Genomic DNA, 23,035 nt, shown 5'->3' on the forward strand with positions numbered 1-23,035 from the left:
GTGTTTCTTGCAAGGGTATGATTATCTTTTTCAACTGATACCGTCTGACACTTTTGGCCTAGTTTGAACACACACTGGAGCCCCGTCTTGTAATGTTTCTAATACATATTAAAGAAACTTGGGTTCATCAAAGATTTATTAATTAAGTAGCAACTAGCAAACTCGGTCAACATGTGCCTCCAGTTTGGTGTGTGTCATTTACTAAAGAACCTGCTGGTAATTCGTCAAGATTGTAGGCCTACAGATCACAGGAAAATGTTTTTAAAAGCTAGTCGTTGCTGCCCTCTGGTGTTCGATAGTAATAACACCCCCAATCATTACAAATCTCTCCCCCTCTCTCTCTCTTTCACTTGTGCCAGTATGCATAATACGGCCGATCAAACAAATGGCTCGTTATAACGTTTGTGTTATATGGATATTCCGTAATTCCAAAATGAAACAAAACAACGGAAACCAAGCCTTTCCCCATAATGTGGTTCTGACATCCAAAATGGACAAAACGATATTACAAGGCTATTTATCATTTTTTGCAGATATTAGCACAAAGGATATGGAATAATCAGAACAACGATTAATGGCTCGTTATACCATTTGTGTTATATGGTTATGTCATTATTCCCCCAAAAAACAAAACAACCAAAAACAAGCCGTAATATTTAAATGTGTGTTTGAGTTACTAAAATGACAAAACGATATTACGGCCCTATTTTGCGTTTGTCAACACGGGTTGCAAAATAGAAAAACCAATGGCCACAAGGTACACGGACCATCTAATTACCCTAATATAGATACACGTTTTATGATAAACGAAACTAGCTTTCTCTTCTTTTTCAAGGATAAACGAAACTCATTACTGAAAGGGGTGTTGGTGTTGTTTTCCTCGCCAGGGCAGGGCGAGACCGAGACATCGTCTGCACTTGGAAATTGTATTGGCCAAGTTCGCTTGTGAATTTAACAGATTTTGCTTACAAGTTGTGAGGACAAAGGATATGAGAAATCGAACAACGTGGAAATGGACGACTTGTGCATGAACCTAGCCAACTGCTGGGAGAGGTAGGCTGCAGTAAATCATGTTCGCATTCCCAGATTATAGGCTACTCTTGTAGCTATAATTAAAATTGTAATTTAATAATAACGCTAGCGAGGCATGGTTCAAATTCGTGTAACAAAATAGCCCAGTAATGTCAGGGAGTTTCTTTTTTTTACATAGTTAAACGAAAAAAATCGTTGAAGTAGCCTACTTTATCTTTACAAACTGTGGCGGCGTTTCACAATAACATAGGGTAGCCTGTGGCAGTATTTTTCAAAGTCTGGGTCGCGGGGGATGAAAATTGGGTCGGCAAATATGATTTCATAATTATTTTGTCATAGGCAGTGCTCGAAGTGGGCCGGTACTCACAGGTAGCCTACGCAGTACCGGTGTTACGTCCCAACTGGTTCCCAATTCAACTGGTTCCCCAGCTGTGCGTGCACCTATCAGTCCGCCTCCATCACCAGATTCGTCACAAATTCGCAAACATATTACTGGCGATTTTCAAGTCAGATCTCATATTTGCTGCGGCAAATATGAAAGTAGGCCAATAGCCTACGTGCGCACTACATAAGGCTACCATTTGCGACAAAATAAATGGAGACAAAATAAAACATTTGCAGGTTCGCATGAAGTGGGATTCGATCCCACTAGAGCAAAAATACGTTCACACGTAAGTCCGATGACTTATACCACGTGCCATATCAGCTCTGAGATTACGGCAATATGATTACGTTCTTGTTAACTACGTTGGCCTTCAGGTAACATTTAGATTTGGCTTCTTCTGAATCAACTGGTTCCCATAGACACTACCCGAATGTAGGCTACAAATCACGTATTTGGGGTTGTTCAGAGGCAATAGTCGTATTTACCACGACATCAAAGCTCCTTCTGACACCACATATTAAAAATTCATACGAAGAACATCGCTGCTAACCCAGACAATACGTTTAAAATACGCGTAACACAACATGGAAACATTCGTTTCCTATGCGATTTGTGTAGCCTATGGCTGAGTGTTTCTTCGCTATATCTTTTGAAATCAATTCATTTCATAATTGAATATTCTGAACAAATGTACTGAGCGCTACGTTACAGCCAAGCACACCATAATAAATGGATAGCTAAGAAAATAAAAGATTCGAGTTGGATTTGATACCACGAGCAAAAACACCTGCGTCTTTACAATCCGTTGCATTATACTGTAAGCCACTGAAGCACATGCATGGAACGGTCACAACATTTTTAAGAACGTTGGCCTTCAGGCAAAATGTTGTTTTGGTTCTTCTGAATCAACTAGTTACCGTGGACACCACCCGAATGTAGGCTACTCATCACGTAGGCTACTTGGAGTTGTCTCAAGGCAATAGCCATAATAACCACCTATCTTTTGGGGTTAGGCTACTGGAGTTCACCCAAAACAGCTGGTTACCTGTTAGGGTTACTTTGCCATGGTTATCAGTTCGTATGATCATGTCTGTGCCCACGTTTCTATATCATGCAGCGACGATTTAAGTATTACTTCGCAATATGTGGTGTCATTAGCCTAAGAGTCTGTGATATCGTGGTTAATATTAGCCTGACGTTGTCATACTCATAATTCTAGTCAGAATATGAGTCTGAGAACTCTCCGTTGGGCTTTGACTACGGGGCCTGTTTCAAACGAGCCTGGAAAACAAATGCCTCTTCGCTCAATTGGATAGATCTACAACCAATCAGAGCAACAGAGTATGTGACGTATGTCAAGCGCCTCATAGTTGTTGTCAACAACTAAACTGAGAGGCAGCAAAATCTTTACTGACTAAACTGCAAGCAGACTTCAACTATGCTTGAAGAATGAATACAAATGATTTTTGCCTGTGTTGTAAAATTAATTTAAGGGTAGGGGGAGTACTTGTTCACACGGTCAACCTTTTTGAGCTAAACAATAAAGGGCAATGCGTACACGAACAAGTTCTCCGTTTAGGATTACAACTCCACAAAAGAAAAGGAGAAACCACAATGGCCAATGGGTTTTCATTGTGTCCCATCTTCTTCGCGACCATCGGGCCAGCTGATAAATTAAACTTTTACCGAATCCCGTAGGAAGGACTGCAAAAACATATTTTCCATCGACAAATGCCTTGATTGCGTCTCTCTGTTCCTCTTTCAAAATTAATACGCTGTCGATGTCTTCTAAAACAGACTCGATGGCAGAATCATAACAGATCTCCAGGGGTAGCCATGTTTGTTCAAAACAAATTCAACTTAAGCGCTATTTTGTGTCGTGGGTGATTACGTTACTGTTGATCATCTGTCTATCATCGTATAAAGCCCGCCCTGGCAATTTCATTGGTTCGCCCAGATTCTGGTTTTCTGTAGTTGGTCCCCAATACGAGACCCTCCAGACCCAACTTCCCGACCAAATTATTTTGTGGCGGGGAGAAGTTGGGCTGGCAGCCAGGCTAGGTTAATATGGCCTTGAGACAACCTCAAGTACGTGATGAGTAGCCTACATTCGGGTTGTGTCTACGGTAACTAGTTGATTCAGAAGAACCAAAACAACATGTTGCCTGAAGGCGAACTTTTTTTACAATTTTGTGACCGTCACATGCATGTGCTTCAGTGGCTCACAGTATAATGCAATGGTTTGTAATAATGCAGGTGTTTTTTGCTCGTAGTATCAAATCCAACTCTAATCTTTTTTATTTTCTTAGCTTCCATTTATTATGGTGTGCTTGGCTGTAATGTAGCGCTCAGTACATTTGTTCAGAATATTCAATTATGAAATGAATTGATTTCAAAAGATATAGCGAAGAAACACTCAGCCATAGGCTACACAAATCGCATAGGAAACGAATGTTTCCATGTTGTGTTACGCGTATTTTAAACGTATTGTCTGGGTTAGCAGCGATGTTCTTCGTATGAATTTTTAATATGTGGTGTCAGAAGGAGCTTTGATGTCGTGGTAAATACGACTATTGCCTCTGAACAACCCCAAATACGTGATTAGTAGCCTACATTCGGGTAGTGTCTATGGGAACCAGTTGATTCAGAAGAAGCCAAATCAAAATGTTACCTGAAGGCCAACGTAGTTAACAAGTACGTAATCATATTGCCTTCATTTCAGAGCTGGTATGGCACGTGGCATAAGCCATCGGACTTACGTGTGAACGTATTTTTGCTCTAGTGGGATCGAATCCCACTTCATGCGAGCCTGCAAATGTTTTATTTTGTCTCCATTTATTTTGTCAATGGTAGCCTTATGTAGTGCGCACGTAGGCTATAGGCCTACTTTCATATTTGCTGCAGCAAATATGAGATCCGACTTGAAAATCGCCAGTAATATGTTTGCGAATTTGTGACGAATCTGGTGATGGAGGCGGACTGATAGGTGCACGCACAGCTGGGGAACCAGTTGAATTGGGAACCAGTTGGGATGTAACACCGGCACTTCTACATTTTACGGTGCGTGTCCACTACGCTCCCACAATGCCTTACACGGGCGTCAACGCCCGGTTTCATTGAAAATGGATTGGAAGCCGATGCTACGCGCCGCTCCGCTGTAGTGCACACGCACGGAGCCTCTACGGTGCGTTCACACTGCAGCGGGGCGGGCAGAGCAGAGAGTCGGCTTCCAATTCATTTTCAATGAAACCAGGCGTTGACGCTCGCGTAGGGCATTGTGGGAAGGCGAGTGGGGCGTCGACGCTCGCGTAGGGCATTATGGGAAGGCGAGCGGGGCGTTGAAAATTGGATTTTCTCAACTTTATGTAAATGAGGAGCGTGAAAACGGCAGTGATGGCCAATTGGGTTGGTTTCTTGTTTCTTGTAACGTAGCAACTGTTAGTCATGGTAAACATTTCTAGGTTTGACAATTTCAAGATGGAAGAGCAACTCATCGTATGTGTGTCTTCATACCTAGTATTCTATGATACGTCTATGTCCGATTACAGAGATGTAAACAAAAAAAATTATGCCTGGCGCAGGGTTGCTGAGTTTGTTGGCGTCCCTGGTGGGTATTTTGTACTTTAATTCAGTTTTGTCACATTACGTAACTTTCTTCTGTGCTAGCTGCATAGTCCAGCAAGCTCACCCGGCACACGATTGACATTCAACGTTGAAATGCTGGCTGGCAGCCACTCGCTATCCATACAGTGAATGTGTAGTGGCAAGTCATAGGCTGTGTCTACTACGGCACACTTGTGCACTTCGAGCACTGACTTTCAGTGCTTAGGGCGCTTCACTCACAAAACCAGCAGAATTCAGTGCACGGAAAGTACCCGGATGGCGCACTGGAAACAGTCCAAAAAAGCAGTGTACAACGATGGACACTACTCGCCCTAAACGGGCGCCATCTTGACTACGTAGCGGAAAAGGAGGAGCCCTTTCGGCAGCTTTTTCCACTTGAGTGGAGAAGCTCGTTCATTTTGGCAGGTTTTGCGGGTGTCACGAGCAGATTTGCGTCTGTCACTTCCGCCTAGTGTTTAACGTAAGTGTTCCATTTGAGACAGCACTTATCAGCGACGGAGTGCGCTGAATATGTAAGTGCACAGTTTTTTGTTTTGCAGTGTACTTCGTAAAGTGTGCGGTAGTAGACACAGCCATAATCTAGCGATTGATTTGCAGAGATTTCGAGTAATATAATAAAAGGTACACATGTCAACGTTTATGTCAGATGCATCTTTTTTTCTAGTCGATGTATGCAAAAAAAATGGAAGACGATGAGTACCGGGCTGTGTCTACTACCGCGCACTTTACGAAGTACACTGCAATACAGTGCACTGCAAAACAGTGCACTTACATATTCAGTGCACTCCGTCGCTGATAAGTCCTGTCTGAAATGGAACACTTGCATTAAACACATTTGCGGATGTGACAGACGCAAATCTGCCCGCCAAACCCGCCAAAATGAACGCGCTTCTCCACCCCATGTGGAAAAAGCTGCCGAAAGGGCTCCTCCTCTTCCGCCACGTAGCCAAGATGGCGTCTGTTAAGGGCGAGTAGTGTCCATCGTTGTACACTGTTTTTTTGGACCGTTTGCAGTGCGCCATCCGGGTACTTTCAGTGCACTGAATTCTGCTGGTTTTGTGAGTGAAGCACCCTAAGCACTGAAAGTCAGTGCTCGAAGTGCACAAGTGCGCGGTAGTAGACACAGCTCCGGTGTTACGTCCCAACTGGTTCCCAATTTAACTGGTTCTGCAGCTGTGCGTGCACCTATCAGTCTGCCTCTATCGCCAGATTCGTCAGAAATTCACAAACATATTTCTGGCGATTTTCAAGTCGGATCTCATATTTGCTGCGGCAAATATGAAAGTAGGCCTATGGGCTACGTGCACACTACATTAGACTACCATTCGCGACAAAATAAATGGAGACAAAATAAAACATTTGCAGGTTTGCATGAGGTGGGATTCGATCTGAAATATTGATTGAACAGTTACGTATTTGTTAACTACGTTGGCCTTCAGGTAACATTTAGATTTGGCTTCTTCTGAATCAACTGGTTCCCATAGACACTACCCGAATGTAGGCTACTAATCACGTATTTGGGGTTGTTTGGAGGCAATAGCCGTATTTACCACGACATCAAAGCTCCTTCTGACACCACATATTAAAAATTCATACTAAGAACGTCGCTAACCCAGACAATATGATCAAAATACGCGTAACACAACATGGAAACATTCCTTTCCTATGCGATTTGTGTGGCTGAATGTTTCTTCGCAATATCTTTTGAAATCAATTCATTTCATAATTGTATATTCTGAACAAATGTAGTGAGCACTACATTACAGCCATTCGCACCATAATAAATGGAAGCTAAGATAATAAAAGATTCGAGTGGTATTCGATCCCACGAGCAAAGACACACATTAGAGTTACACGTTGTGTTACACCACAAGCTACTGATGCACATGATTACTACAGTCACGAATTTTTTAAGTATGTTGGCCTTCAGGCAACATGTTGTTTTGGTTGTTCTGAATTAACTAGTTACCGTAGACACTACCCGAATGTAGGCCACTCATCATGTATTTGGAGTTGTCTCAAGGCAATAGCCATATTAACCACGATATCATAGACCCTATTATTAAAAACCTTTTTCGGTAACGAGTCGTGGTTAGCACGACTCGTTTTTTTTATGAGCTAAAGATTGTGTAGATGCCAGACTGCGGAGCGGGAATAATTTTCGAAAATACTTTTCGTGGTTCACCTTGTGGCCTATAGGTAGCAGGGCTCTCAAGTGCTACGCATTGAGAGTGACAGTCACTCATTTCGGTCTTTAGTCACGCCCTCCCGCCACACATTGTATTTCTCTCGCAGAAAATCTTTTTTTATAATATATTTAATATGCCGCAGCACCCAACCAAAATTCCTCTGGCCGCCCCACTCTCACTATGGAACCGGCAGTCAAGCGCGGTCAAACTCCCCTGGAGTTCTTAGTCGAGCCTGCCACTTATCAGCCATCAAAAAAAGAAAGGGTCTATACAATAGCCAATCGAAAATAGGCACCATTGTATCTGGGTAAGATTTAATGCAACAACCAATGGAAAAAAGCATATCCTGTAATTTTTTGTGATTCTGCTACGTCTTCCGAAAGTTTTGTTCACCTACAAAGCAAACCGCAGGAGCTCGAGCATCACTTTGAGCACAGTCATGATCTCTTGTTTTAATGTTACAACAAATTCACAAATTGTTTGACACAAACAATGACAACTTGACTGTTAAAAAATGTTTCCCAGATAATTAGCATCAGTTTTTCACGAGTCTCTTAACCAACAGTTTTACAGCCAGTTCACTGACAACACCTGCTCAGAACAAGTAGTTCATAGATGTAGCCGGTGTGTATCGGTGAAACTCACTCCTCAGGTAAGTAACAGGCCACCCGTATCAACAGATGTCTAGCTTTTCGTTGGCGTAGTTGGTAGTGGCGGCGCTTGGGATGTCAGAGGTAGCAGGATCGAATCCAGTGCGTTACGTAATTAGGCCCAATGTCTCTGACTTTTAAAATAATGTCATATTTTATTATTATATCCTGGCCATAGATGCATTAATCATTGCTGCCTTTCAAAGATGTCAGGTAAAAAGCAATTAATTAATTAATTTTGACCCCCTGACAGGGGGGGGGGGAAGAATGTCATTCTTGCCTGTCTTCAAAACTTGAGAGCCCTGAGGTAGCGTTCGACGCATGCAGCGCAGGCGTTGCCTGCAGCCGCCTGCAGCCGCCTGCACCCCTGCTTGCTGAAATAATCAAATAAAACTTAATTTGCCAACAAAATTGTGGCTAGTGAAATTGCTGAGTGGCTGGTAACTTTGGAAAACCACTAGCCACAGTGGCTGGTGTCAAGCGCTGGGTAGGGAATCAAAAACTGTGAAAACTGAAAAAACTGAGAACTAGAAATAAATATAGCTGCAAGCAGCAATGAAGGGGCCAAGCATCATTCAATATGGAAATTCAGTAGCTAAAGAACCAAAGCAAAACTTTTCATAAAAAACATTCATGTCATTTTGAGACAAAATGTGCTGGCTAGATGTAGCAGCGTTATATCTACAAAGCACAATAAATCGGACTCTTTTGAAGTGTAAATGTCCTGAGAATGAAACATTATCGTTACCATTATGATTACTGCTAGACAGCTACTGTGGCATACCTGGCTTCGCTAAATCAGTGTTGTATTGTAACAAAGTACATATACTTCATTACTGTACTTAAGTTGTTTTTTTGGATATCTTTACTTTACTTTACTACTTATATTTCTGTTTTTATTTTTACTTTTACTTCGCTACATTTTGCAAAAAAACCTGATACTTTTACACGATACATTACCCCTGAAACCTTCGTTACTCGTTACAGAATCAAATCATATTAAGACATTTTTTTTATTATGAGAGTGATGAGACCAAACGTCGAGGACTGTGGTAGAACACATTGAGTGCAAGCAGGTTTGGCGAATCAGTGGTCCAAGCGCATGTTAATGCACTATCACCGTTTGCAAAAGCCCCGTGCCCTTAGTTACTGTTGCTACGTCTTTTGAACTCGTTCATGCACAACACTGTCTGTCAGTGTCAGTGATTCTTTTTGAAGTAATATCTTTGCGATATCTTCCAGATCAAGGCAAAATGGACTGCAATAATATGCAGTGGAAGGATATATCCAAAACATTAAGACCAACAACGAAGGGGACACAACAATAATCGAAGCAAAAACAGGTCTCAATCCAAAAATTAGAAACCCCACGACCTCTTCATTTAATGCCACCAGCACAACCTAGACTGTAGTCACGTTATTTCACCGCTGGGTAAGATCTGTATATAATATTTCAACATAAAACTACAAAGATTGTTATTATTCTTTATTCCATCTCTGGCGAGGTATCTAGCTAGCTAGCTAGCTAGCTAGCACTAGCTAGGATGGTGACAATCTAAAGTACAGTACTGTACAGTAACGTACAGTAGCAGTGTGGAGCAAGATAGCTGCTAGTAGTAACGATATTGTTCAAGGGATGTGTGTGCATGTCGCTTAAAGTATTTCACTGTACTGATAACTTGTTTGTTAAACTGAGGATCCTGATGTAATGCTATGGCTTTGTATCAGATCGCCAGGTTATTGCTCTCAGGTTGTGCCTTATGCATACCTTCTTTAGAAGATGAACAAAACATTTCAGTTATAAGTAATGACTGGGTTGTTACTTTCGGTGCTACTTTAGTATTGGCTATTGTGTAAAAATTGTGTTCAAATAAGGCCCAGTTTATAGGTATGCTCATTCTAGTCGGAATAAACTTAATAATTCTCAAAATTCTGACCCTTTGCTCTTTATTAACAGCATTTACTTTCACTTTCAATACTTAAGTACATTTAATATCAGAAAATTGCTTTAGATACTTAAGTACAGTAAAGCTCAGATACTTTAAGACTTTTACTCAAGTAGTATTCTAAAAGGTTACTTTTACTTTTACTTGAGTCATTTTCCATTAAGGTATCTTTACTTTTACTCAAGTATGGATTTTGGGTACTTTATACACCACTGCGCTAAATAGATAATCTGGTCTATCCCACGACCTTGCGTTTCAAAGTAGCCTGTCTTATCCCAGTGAGCTATTCTCACAGCTGGAAAATGCTGTGTTCGGTTACTATATAAAAAAAGGAAGCCGTTTCTCCCGTGGCGCGCGTTGTCAGATTTGACCCAAGTATAAACAGCTGTAATTCAGTCATATTTTGACGTATCAAGGTGATTGTGGGAGGAAGATGAGCTTCAGGGATCGACATGAAACTTGGTGACGATAATCAGGAGACCATTCCCAATCAGCGTGCCTAAATTCAAAATTTTTCACCAATTGGTTTCTATGGGCTGCCTTAGACTCCTACTCTCCTAAGTATAAAACTATACATGTCCTGAGATTGAAACGTTATCGTTACTATTATGATTATACTGCTAGACAGCTACTGTGGCATACCTGGCTTTGCTAAAGAGATAAGTCAGTGTCACGACATGCTATACGACTGTGGCTGGATTCGATCCTAGGACCTTTCGTTTCAGAGGAGCCCGTCTTATCCCAGTGAACTATTTTCACTGCTGGGAAATGGTGTGTCGGTTACTTTATAAAAAGGAACCATTTCACCCGTGGCGCGCTTTGTCAGATTTGACCCAAGTATAAACAGCTGTAATTCAGTCATATTTTGACATATCAAGGTGATTGTGGTAGGAAGATGATTACATGACATACTCGTGATGACATTATCAAAGTTTCGTCTCTATACGGTAAACCGTTGCAGAGACAAGGCCTCACGTCCGCTTTGGCATGCTCTTTGTCAAAATCGTTTGAGCGTTACTCGTGAACGGTTTGACTCATCAATAACATTTTTATAACTTTTGTCGGCATGGTCTGAAGATGATCTGTTACGATTTTCATGAAAATCGGAGCAACGGCCTAGGACCTTCGGGACGACAATGACGCAATAGGGTTCATTCGAATCGTCTGCATCTACGGAATCCATTGAAACCTCACTGAACCTCATGGTTCAAAAGTTATGGGCGTAAACGCACCTCCAACTTTGACGCCTTGGTGGCGCTATAGTGCTTCAGGGATCGACATGAAACTTGGTGACGATAATCAGGAGACCGTTCCAAATCAGTGTGCCAAATTTCAAAACTTCGCACCAATCGGTTCTATGGGCTGCCATAGACTCCTAGTCCTAAGTATAATAATAATAATACTAACAAAAACAATAGGTGCCACAGCAGCTTTGCTGCTGCTCGGCCCCTAATTAGCAACACTGAACTCTGGAAACGACTGTGACACACAAGACGATCTGGCAAATGGCTGAACAGAGAGGTTAAATACCAAAGACAATAGGGAACACCTGGTGAGGGGTGGAGACAACTAACAGGTGAAACGGATCAGGATGTGTCATTAGTAACAATTATGTGAATGGGAAAAGAGTGACTACAGATTGGCCTTTACTTATTCTTTAATATCTAGGGTGGTCAGATGGCTGAGCGGTTAGGGAATCGGGCTATTAATCAGAAGGTTGCCAGTTCAATTCCTGGCATTCCAAAATGTTTCCTTGGGCAAGGCACTTCACCCTACTTCCCTCGGGAAATGTCCCTACTTGTACCTTCTGTAAGTCTGCTAAATGTAAATGTATATTTGAACAAGAAAACTTAAAACTATTGTGGTTTAACCTTTACCTTGATATTTTGGCACTAAATATTGCATGCTATGCATTCTTGTGTCTGAATTAACCATAGGACTGTAGGGGGTTAAATATTGGCCAAGCAACCAAAACGAATTCCCCTATGGTTTAAAGGAAGATGGGAAACTGAACAGTGTATTAGCATGAACCATTAATGCCAAAACCAATAGAATTCCAGGTATTTGACAATATGGGTTAAAGCAGAGCAAGAATGGTCAAAGTACGGTTAAATGAAATACGCATGTAATAACATTGCAAATGAATGAAATCAATTACAAGGCAAACATGTTACAAAATGAAGGCTTTAAATCTTACCCACTCTACCATGATCATTGTAAATCAGAGAGAAAGCAAGAGGTGAGCAAGGAGTAGGACAGTAGGACAAGGGAGAACTGAGGAGAAGGTCTCAGGAGATGAAGAATCCAAAGAACAATGCATTACAATTCCCTTTATACACAAGAACAACCAATCAGACCACATCTTGAATGGGGTGTGAGAGCCATCAAGTTGAGACCGTCCAGAAACTCCAGACTTTAGCATATGAGAGGTGGGGGCAGGTTTGACACCCAGCCTGACAATCCTCCCTCTTGGACACAAAAGCACAGCAAAAGCTGCAGTGTTCATCGTGTGATAACCTTCACCCATAGGAAAAGGAACTTGATTGCAGACAGGTCAGCATTGAGATTCTAATGGTCATGGCTATTGCTCAGAGGATCACTTTTGGATCATGGCTAGTGCTCAGAGGACCAGTTTTGGATCATGGCTATTGCTCAGAGGATCACTTGGAAAAACCTTTGTATTGGCATGCAGACGTGCCCTTGGTTAGCATATTCCTGCTACTTAAGTTATTGTCCTGTTACAGCAGAACACAGTTGGAGTACAGCACTTGGTTAACAATGAAAATGGTAAAGTTTGGAGTGACGTTTGGAGTGGTCTGGGGTCTGAGAGAGTCGGATTGGATACAAATGGAAATTAGTGAGACAGTGTCCTAAAACTCAAATGGAAAAAATAGGTGAACAACAGTCCTCCCTTTTGATAGATGAGAGGTACACAAACATATCATCTAGCATAGATGAAAATGGCAAACAAAGCAGAACTGTTTCTTGGGTCCAAAATAAACAAAACATAAATTAAACAGCAATAATAAACTAAAATACAAGTTATACCAATCTACATTTACAGGTCAGGAACCATTGTGAGTTTAGCTAAAACCTAGAACATTTACCACCAACTCTATAAAACACACAAAGGTACATACTGATCCACAATACCCAATACTCATCCACACAAACCAACATAGGAACTCATGGATGGACAAACCATATGCACTATGCATATGCTACAGTAACTGGAGCAGCAACAAACTATCCACAACAAATCTTTCAACTACAACAAAGATTAAACACAGGTAATGCAGTAGGAATGTAGCAATATCACAATTTTAAGGTGGCCCTGAAGTGCAAATGACACCCCCTAATATGAGTACATCCCCCAAATGAAAATACTCCCCCCCAATACGAGTCAACTCCCCCCAAATCGGATGACTTGTTCACCTCCCCCCAAAAATGAAAATACTTCCCCCCAATACGAGTCAACTCCCCCCAAATCGGATGACTTGTTCACCTCCCCCCAATACAAAAACGCGCTCCCCCCCCAATGCGAGTCAACTCCCCCCAAATCGGATGACTTGTTCACCTCCCCCCAATACAAAAACGCGCTCCCCCCCCCCCCAATACGAGTCAACTCCCCCCAAATCGGATGACTTGTTCACCTCCCCCCAATACAAAAACGCGCTCCCCCAAATGGAAAACGACATTACATTAACTCAAAAACACATTACATTAACTCTGAACGGAAAGGGTAGGTAGGCTACTACACTTTAGCGCTGATTGGATGCAGTAGGCTAACTGACAAGAAATTGACTGACAGAAGTACAAAATGCAATAGCTACACAGAGTTACGTGCACCAGGACATTTATTTGGGTATCGAAGCATGTAGCAAAAGCTATGTATGCAAAAGCATAAATTGCAGTGTTAAACGTAAACATCGATAGCCAAACAACTAGTCCACGTAACTCTGTCATTATCATGAAATTAATCGTTTTGATTTGAAGGAAAGAGGAAACATTAATGTTTACAATTCAGAGTCATTACACTACTCTTTATTTTAATCAGGGTCATTCCTATGAAATAATCTTAGATCTGCTGTTAACGTTTCACAATATAAGTAGCCTAGCCTATGCACACGCTAAAAACGCAGTTGAAGGAATCAGGACTTTTCAGAAGAAAAAACTAATAGTCCACTACAAAAGAATGAAATGCCACAATGACAGAGTAACGTGGACCAGGATAGTTGTTTGGCTATCGATTTTTACATTTAACTCGAAATACTTTTGCCTAAGAAGCCTACTATTTGCTACATTCTTCGATAGCCAAACAAATGTTCTGGTGCACGTAACTCTGCCAGGCTATTGCATTTTGTACTTCTGTCGATCAATTTCTTATTTCTTGTTAGTTAGCCTACTGCATCCAATCAGCGCTAAAGTGTAGTACCTACCCTTTCCGTTCAGAGTTAATGTAATGTGTTTTTGAGTTAATGTAATGTCGTTTTCCATTAGGGGGAGCGCGTTTTTGTGTTGGGGGGAGCTGAACAAGTCATCCGATTTGGGGGGAGTTTACTCGTATTGGGGGGGAGTATTTTCATTTTTGGGGGGAGGTGAACAAGTCATCCGATTTGGGGGGAGTTGACTCGTATTGGGGGGGAGTATTTTCATTTGGGGGATGTACTCATATTAGGGGGTGTCATTTGCACTTCAGGGCCACCGTACAATTTGGACCTGAATTACGTAAAAGTAAGAGACAGAATTGCACGTCCTAAGTCAAAGGTATTTTTGCCCGATGTATCCCCAGCGCTTGCTGCATGTAAAATGGAGGAGGCCTACCTTTTCCCAGATCCCAACATTTGGACTCAGTGTGGCCACTTCTTAGACAAGCACGACAAAATCTAACTTTGTTGTTAGCATAAAACATGCGTGTGGGCGGAATAGGCATATTTCTGCCAAGATCCCAACATCGCATTTCGGTATGTCCTTGTCTTTTACAGAAGTTACACTGTATATGAGGGGACTGCTGGGGCTTGGGTTTTACCTCTGTCACCATTTTTATGGCAGCAATGCGTGGCGGATCAGGAGCACGATGGTTCTTTGTAGAACGCGGTCTGGTGATTTGCGCACCAATTCCACTGTCTGTGTCTGAACACTTAGTAGTAGAATGTGAGCCAGCATGGCTGGTCTCTTCACTGCTTTTCTTAGCGGTGTGTTGCCTTGTGGCACAAAAAGGTGTCGCTGCTTTGAGGACAGATTTGAGAAGACATTTGCCAATTAGATGTACAGTAATCTTCAATATTTGTTTCTTTTCTGTTTTCTTTTTATGGACTCCTACAGTTCGTCAATGATCAATTATTTCAGCTAGCGTAAAATCAGTTTTGAGACCGTTCTTGTCTTTCTTGCTCAATTCAGATAACGTTTTGTTAACGCTAACTTTTTCCCACAGGTTAAGTAATTTGTTAATTTCAATTTCCCATTCCATTTTTTGTTCTTTTTATGCAGGAGCTAATATCAGAAACTAGTAATAGGCTTCTACCAACAGAACCAGGCGGAACACAATTAATGTAGGCTACATTTGTAAATGCTTACTCACCGCACCATGGTTTGAAACGCCGGTATACCAAACTGTAACTGAATTGCTCGAAACATATCACGTAGTCGGGGTCACCAAAACTGTAGGGGGTTAAATATTGGCCAAGCAACCAAAACGAATTCCCCTATGGTTTAAAGGAAGATGGGAAACTGAACAGTGTATTAGCATGAACCATTAATGCCAAAACCAATAGAATTCCAGGTATTTGACAATATGGGTTAAAGCAGAGCAAGAATGGTCAAAGTACGGTTAAATGAAATACGCATTTAATAACATTGCAAATGAATGAAATCAATTACAAGGCAAACATGTTACAAAATGAAGGCTTTAAATCTTACCCACTCTACCATGATCATTGTAAATCAGAGAGAAAGCAAGAGGTGAGCAAGGAGTAGGACAGTAGGACAAGGGAGAACTGAGGAGAAGGTCTCAGGAGATGAAGAATCCAAAGAACAATGCATTACAATTCCCTTTATACACAAGAACAACCAATCAGACCACATCTTGAATGGGGTGTGAGAGCCATCAAGTTGAGACCGTCCAGAAACTCCAGACTTTAGCATATGAGAGGTGGGGGCAGGTTTGACACCCAGCCTTACAGGACAGAATACAATCTGTACCAGATGATAATCATGGAAATGTTTGTCTGGACAAACAAAGCATTTAACGTCAACGACTAAAACTTGTTTTTCAGTATTTCCTAACAATCCTGCACATCCTGATTTCCATTGTGGAGGAGAAACCCAAATCTACTGAGCCGGTAATTTTAAAGTCAAACACACACACAATAAAACAACAGGGCCCAGTGCTTACCTTGTGGTTGAGTGGGATGGACATGCATTATGGCTGTGGATGTGTCTCAGCATTTTAAATAGACCTGAAGTTATTTACTCTTTTGTTGGTGTTGGTAATACATGCTGCATAAAAAGAACACGTGAATTTCACTTAAACTTTTCTGTTTCTCAGATTGATAATTCCTAAGTTCCAGCAGTGAGCTTTGACACAGAATACCAAATAATGGGTAAGAAACATTTCAGAGAAATGTGTCTGACTTTATACTTAGAATACTGAATATTTAACAATGACATTTTGTATTGTAAAGCCCTTTTCTATGATGTATGCATGTTGTTGGCGCCGAAAATGGCTGCCTGGGTAGGCTCTCCTGCCAAAGTAAATTCCTTGTCTGTGCAAACTTTCATGGCGAATAAACACCAATGCTGATTCTGATTCTGATGTTGCATGCAACAGCAGAACAAGAAGACATGTTGCCGGTTGAAGAATGGACTGAAGTTCAAGTGAGCTCCTGGTTAAGGACTATTGGAGTGAAGGAGCAGTATATTACAAGGATTAAAGAGGAAGAGGTAAATGGGACAATCCTTCTTGAATTGACTGAGGACTTTCTGAGGAAAGAATTTGAAATGAAATCAGGACCTGCTTTGTTGATTCTCAAGAAGAGAGACAGCCTTCTCAAGCAAAGATCAAAGGTCGAGGAAACACCACAAAGTGCCAAAAATATTAGAAAAGGAAGTAAAAAGCATAAAGAGGTTCCAGAGGCAGAACATGTCCCAAAGGATACAACACATCCAGAACAATCTGTTGGTGTGTTGACCACAAAGAGAGACTGTAAGCCACGACCATTTGATAAGGAAGGGATTGATTCCACTTATGTCAAACACAATGTACTGCAACCTGAATCTGGTGCTTTTGATCTGATTTCTCCTTGTCATGAGTACAAGTCTTTCACCATTGCAGCCACTCTGGACCGCACGAGACTGCAGGCAAAATTTGCCAAAGAGGTTCTCAAATTTGGTAGTGGCTGTATGAATATAAGATCAAATGGCACAATACACTTTGGTGTAATGGACAGTAGAGATGATGCGGGCTATGTACATGGTGAGATTATTGGTTTTCCTGTGCCGGAGAAAGACATGTATGTTGACGCATTAGATTACATTGAGAAGAGCTGTTCTTCACACAGTGAACACATGCGGCAATGCATTCGTCCGCCACGCTTCATAGAGGTCCTGGACATGGATAGTGCAGAAAAAAGGTATGTGGTAGAGGTTGACATAGTGCCTTCCGTCAGCGTTGTGAGGAAAAAGATGTACTCTGTTCGTCTGCCAAACTTCAAAGAGTCAAATAACAAAATTGACTATGAAAAAGACACGTTTTTCAGAAGGGTGGGCTCAAAAACAGAGCCAGTGAGCGATCAATTAGACTTCTTCAAGCGAGTCGAGGACAGAGATGCTCTACGAGATCAGGCAGAGCATTGTCAATATTTAAGCACTCCATGCATTGGCCAAGATCTTGGAAGAAAGCTCACAATGCTGGTAACTAACGGTAAGAAGTTCATAGAGAAAGAGAAGTGGTACATTCTTGTTGCAAACAAATTCAGACCTGACGATTTGAGAAGCATTGACCACTTACTCAACATGAACATATTCTGTGTGTTTGACTTTGACGCAGATTCAAAGGTGTCAGGGCTCTGCAGTAAATACATTCAGCACCGTGCTGCAAATATGCATTTCATGCAGAACTACAAAATACCAAGTGGTATGCCCCTTGACCAATTTGTGAGTCACCTTCATTTATTTGAGCAGACTAGCTGGATATTCTGCAATGGACGCAAAGATTACAAAGGAAATGAAAACCCCTGTGACGAAATGACATGGATCAAAACAAAAATGACCCTCCTCAGAGAATCTGTGTCGCTGATCTGCAAACAGATCTTGCCAAAAGGTACATTCTTGGTACTGTTTCTCCTCACATCCCCAGTTGAAAAACCTCTCTTGCATACCTTCTTTGAGTTCTTCACTGATATGGAGGGCCATGACGACATCATATGCATATCAGAATCTGAGGAAAACTACCAGAAGTGGCAGAGCTTTGCAGAAGGTTCTTGTGGAACAGAAACTGTTAATCGCTTCAGTGTTGTTGGGATGAAAATGAGTCATGTTGATGCTACTCTGCAACAAATCCAACCTGTCACCTCTAGAGCAACTAAGCACTTGCCTATCTTTGTTAAAGGACAGTGCCTTCTTGAAACAAGAGAGGAAGAAAGGATGTATTCCCTGGAAATCATCAGTATGGACCATTGTAATGAAACAACTGATGACTTCATAAAATCAAACAAAGATACCAATGAACGTGAGTTTTACCATGGTGGAAAAGTGACCTGGTTGAATTTCTGGCTCGCAGAAAAGGGGTATGTTGGAGAAGTGATTCAGAGGGATGCATATCGGGAAATATCAGAAATTCTGACTGAGACCCTGAAATGGAGTGTGGAACAATTTCCTGTGAACAGTATCAACATCTACCATCACCCCGGGAGTGGTGGAAGCACTGTGGCAAGACAGATCATGTGGAATAATAGGAAAGACCTCAGATGTGCTATTGTGAAGCCATCATATTCAGCTGCAATAGTCGCTGAACATGCCGTTCAGCTGAGAGAGTATGAGGAAAGAGACCCCCAGAAGTGTGTCCCAGTGCTGCTTTTGATTGAAGACTGCGACAAAGAAAACTTAAATGATCTGAGAAATGAATTAGAAAATGCCATGAACACTAAGAAAATAAAACAGGGGCAATGCTTTATTTTGTTGAGCTGCAGACGTTCACATAACCCAGAGAAGATGTGCAAAGACTCCCCATTAAATAATGTGTCTGTCACTCACCAACTGTCACCTGAAGAGAAGATCAAGTTTGCAGGGAAAGTACAGAAATTGGAGAAACAGTACAACATAGAATTCATCTTGACTTTTGTCTTAATGAGTGTAGAATTTAAGCATCAGAAAATTGTGGAGTATGTGGAAAACTTTGTGAAACATTTACTACAAGACATTGACCGCAAAGATGTTGTCACCCGCCTCATTCACTATGTGGCTTTGCTGAACACCTATGTTCCAAACTCTTTCATTTCCCAGTCCCACTGGGAAGCCCTGATGCCACTACCCTTACACATGGATAGGTTCCGGCAACATACTTTTGAAAAGTCATTGAGTGATCCGGCCAAACTCGTCTTGGTACATCTGAAAGATGTCAAGACACACATTGAGTCCCTTCGAATAATCCATCCATTAGTTGCAAAGGAAATCCTTCAGCAACTCCTTGGTGACCAAAAGCTGCAAAGTTGTTTGGCAATGAATCTGCTCCGAGAGGATGTGCTTTTTGAGCATCGATTTGGAAGAGAGGAGTATGTAAAATTCCTGAGAGCATTGTTCATGCGACGCTGCAGAATCAGTAATGGAGATGAATATGACAGCTTTTTTTCACCTCTTATTGAGCATGTGTGTGCAAATGAAACTCCTGCCACAGCAATAGAGTTACTCACGCAAGCTTACCAACGTTTCAACAAAGATGCATTCTTTGCTCAGCAACTTGCTCGTCTCAATTACACCCATGAGAAATTTGAGGAGGCAAAACACTGGGCAGAAATGGCAGCCAAACAAATGCCTTGTAACTCATACATACTTGACACAAAAGGTCAGGTGTACAGAAAGTGGTTCCATGCCAAGTTTAAAGTAATTGAGAAGGTAGCAAAGACTCCTGAAAACACAGCAGATGCTGTGGAAACTGCTCTGAGAGCCATTGACTGTTTCAAAGAATGTGAAAATGCAGCCATCTCAGACCGTGAAAACATGAATAACTCAGGTTTCTTCGCAACCGTTGAAGTTGGATGCAGCTTGTTGAAGCTCATTTTCTCATTGCACATTTTCTCAAACAAAGCTCAGGGCCACTCAGAATGTATGAAGTATTTGCTCACAGAATACATTCCAGAAGAACTTAGGAAGCCATGGGAACCATTTCACAACCAGCTAAAACAACTTCAAATGAGGCTACATGCATCTCTTGAGTGGATCTCAGAAGACCTGAGTTACTTCCAGACAGATATTGATGCTGATGAGGCAGAAACCATTGAAAGTCCTGAAATTATAAGTTATCCACTGAAATGGCTTGTGAAGAAATCCACTGAGTACGGGAAATACTTCTGCGAAGCATCTACCAGCACAGCTCTGAGTCAGTCAAACCCAGCTACGTTGACTCCATTCATGAAACGCTTGATCATTTATCGCCTTGGAGGGGGAAATGTAACCACTGTCTTCTCAATTATGACAGACCCAAAAGAAAAACATCCGGCAAAAGTTCTAGAGAACATCATATCTCTCTATCCAAGCAACCCTCAGAAAGCTAGGCTGGAACAAATGGATCTGGTCAACTACATAGCAGTACATATTGCTTTGAGCTGCATGTCAACTCAGTCTCCAAAATTAGCTTCCCTGAAAGACCTCCAGACACTCAGTCAGCAGTTCCCTACAGACAAACGAAAGTGTCTGCCCAGCGCCCTGTTCCTACTCACCTTACTGTTCTGGCCAGAGGACGACGACACAGACAAAGAGAACAAATATGACATGGTTCAGTCAGCCGTTGAGTGTCTTAAAAAGAGCTACTGGACCAAAATGAAGGATGTTCCTACTAGAAAGAGAAGAATTTACACACATTTTTTCTTAAGCAATGGAAGCGGCTGGAACAAGATTGTCCACAAGAGCAAAGTGGAAGCAAACACAAAGATCCTTTCTGTGTCTGAGAAGAGAATGAAGTGGTTCCGTGGCGAGGCGTGGAAAATGCCTGAAATAGCTCACCTTTTGAAGACTGTATCTGGGTGGACAGAAGATGGAGTCATCTATCTTACTGGCCCAAAACAGAGGACATTTTGTATTCCTCCACTGAATATAGCCTCTGTGCCCTACAGCAATGAGAACATTACTTTCTACTTGGGCTTCACATTTAGAGGACCTGTTGCATACAACATCACAGTGAAAGAATAGAATGTAAAAGTAATCAGAATTCTTTTTTTCCATAAATGGAAAATGTCTTGCGTTTGTAGGTAACTGGATAATAAATATTCAGCAGTTTGGGAGAGATGTAAATACTTAAGCTACGAGTGAATTACTTTCCTACTTTCTCAATTGCTTTATTTTTTCAGAATTTAACAGTTGCACAGTGTGCTTAATGCATCTTAGGCAACCAGGCATCTTTAGTTACGTAGTCATGCCTGTGAATATTGTCAAAGGAAGTCCTACATAACAGCTTCACCTTTTATCGATGTAATGGAGCAAACGCTGTAGATATATGTAACATCTGATTAAGACAACCACTGACTATAGAAAAATGTCTCAATCAATAAATGATATGGAACACACAAATTGCACTTATAGCCATTCTACATTTTATGGGGATGGTTACCCACCCTATACATTTGACAGAAAATTTACAGTATACTGAGGGAAATATAATTTATGACCAAATTATGTACCCCTCACAGTACCCCACTATATGATAATATTAGGGTGTTGCATGCAATTATTTCCTTATTCTTATTGACTATTTTTGTAAGTGGATTTATTTTTGATTTCACATTAAAATGATCATGATTGTGACCTGGTTCGATTGTTGATTTTTGCCATTGCAATGTCAAGTAACACCAAAGCATTCATACTAATGTATGTTTTTGAAATATGTAGATTAATAAAAAGAAATGCTAATGTTTTATTTTGCCATTTGTTTTGTTGTCACTTAATTATAGTAATTTATAACTATTAAAAACTGTGTACACTGTTTAGGACAATAGTTTAGGATTATTAGTGCCATAATACATACTGTTTAAGACAAAATATCGGTAAATTAGCAAATTATTCTCCATCTATTAATTACCTTGCTATTCCTGTTCCATCTACTTACACAATTTTGCAAAATGTTTATATTCTATGGATAGATAACCATAACACCAACAATGTGCACTTTCATATTGTGTAAGCATCCAGTGGAGCACAGTAGAGGTTACTACATGTTGTACAATATATTGAGTATCTATAGTACACTAGCTTACATCTCAGCCAGTTTGTCTCTTTTTGTTACAGAGGTGAGTGAAAGCCATCTGATGTAAGGGCTTGTTAGTTAGTCTTCTGATGTGCCTCTATTTATTTAGTGATTCATTTTGAACCAGAGGCCAAATGTACCAAACTCTTCATTTACATTTAGTCATTTAGCAGACGCTCTTATCCAGAGCGACTTACAGTTAGTACAGGGACATTCCCCCCGAGGCAAGTAGGGTGAAGTGCCTTGCCCAAGGACACATCGTCATTTGGCATGGCGGGGAATCGATCCGGCAACCTTCTGATTACTAGCCCGACTCACTCACCGCTCAGCCATCTGACTCCCTTCAATAATTAATAATTTGATTATTAATATCAGTAGTTATTGTTTGTTGTATTTGTTTAGTTTTATTATTTTTGGTAAGGCTAGTAATTGTGGTATGGGATGCAGCTGAAAGAAAATACGCACCGCTGGGTGTTACATATTTTTTTTAAGTCGCTTTTTTGTTCTCACTCTCAAGTAGTTAGTATCAGACCGCATATCGGCGATAAGGTCAATACACGGCTGGCATGACTACCCATTAGCCAATCAGATTGCTCGTACTGTCGTTGCCATATAATAACATTTGGTATTATTGAAGGAGAGGAATAATCAACCAAAATTAAGTTTCCAAACTTGTTTTGAGGAGTTTAGTTCTGGATGGAAATCATGGCGATGATTGTTGCGCACATAAAAATACGTGCTGATATTTTCCAATG

The 23,035-nt window shown here is 41.1% G+C and overlaps 1 protein-coding gene across 3 annotated transcripts; it reads left to right on the top strand.

The window, feature by feature from the left end:
- The first annotated feature begins 803 nt into the window (after positions 1 to 803).
- On the top strand, positions 804 to 22,486 carry samd9l (sterile alpha motif domain containing 9 like). 3 transcript variants are annotated; one of them, XM_047038976.1, is made up of 5 exons: positions 804 to 1,053; positions 16,102 to 16,167; positions 16,374 to 16,428; positions 16,656 to 17,899; positions 17,937 to 18,070. In XM_047038976.1, the coding sequence occupies exons 3-5, from the start codon at positions 16,425 to 16,427 to the stop codon at positions 17,982 to 17,984; spliced, it is 1,296 nt and encodes a 431-aa protein (XP_046894932.1). In that variant the 5' UTR covers positions 804 to 1,053; positions 16,102 to 16,167; positions 16,374 to 16,424; the 3' UTR covers positions 17,985 to 18,070. The 3 variants fall into 3 exon arrangements, with proteins under 3 accessions (XP_046894932.1, XP_046894931.1, XP_046894930.1); XM_047038975.1 differs by having other exon boundaries at positions 807 to 1,053; positions 16,659 to 22,486; XM_047038974.1 differs by having other exon boundaries at positions 808 to 1,053; positions 16,656 to 22,486.
- Positions 22,487 to 23,035: the final 549 nt, after the last annotated feature.

This window comes from Hypomesus transpacificus, chromosome 17 (genome assembly GCF_021917145.1).
Source record: "Hypomesus transpacificus isolate Combined female chromosome 17, fHypTra1, whole genome shotgun sequence".
NCBI lineage: Eukaryota > Metazoa > Chordata > Actinopteri > Osmeriformes > Osmeridae > Hypomesus > Hypomesus transpacificus.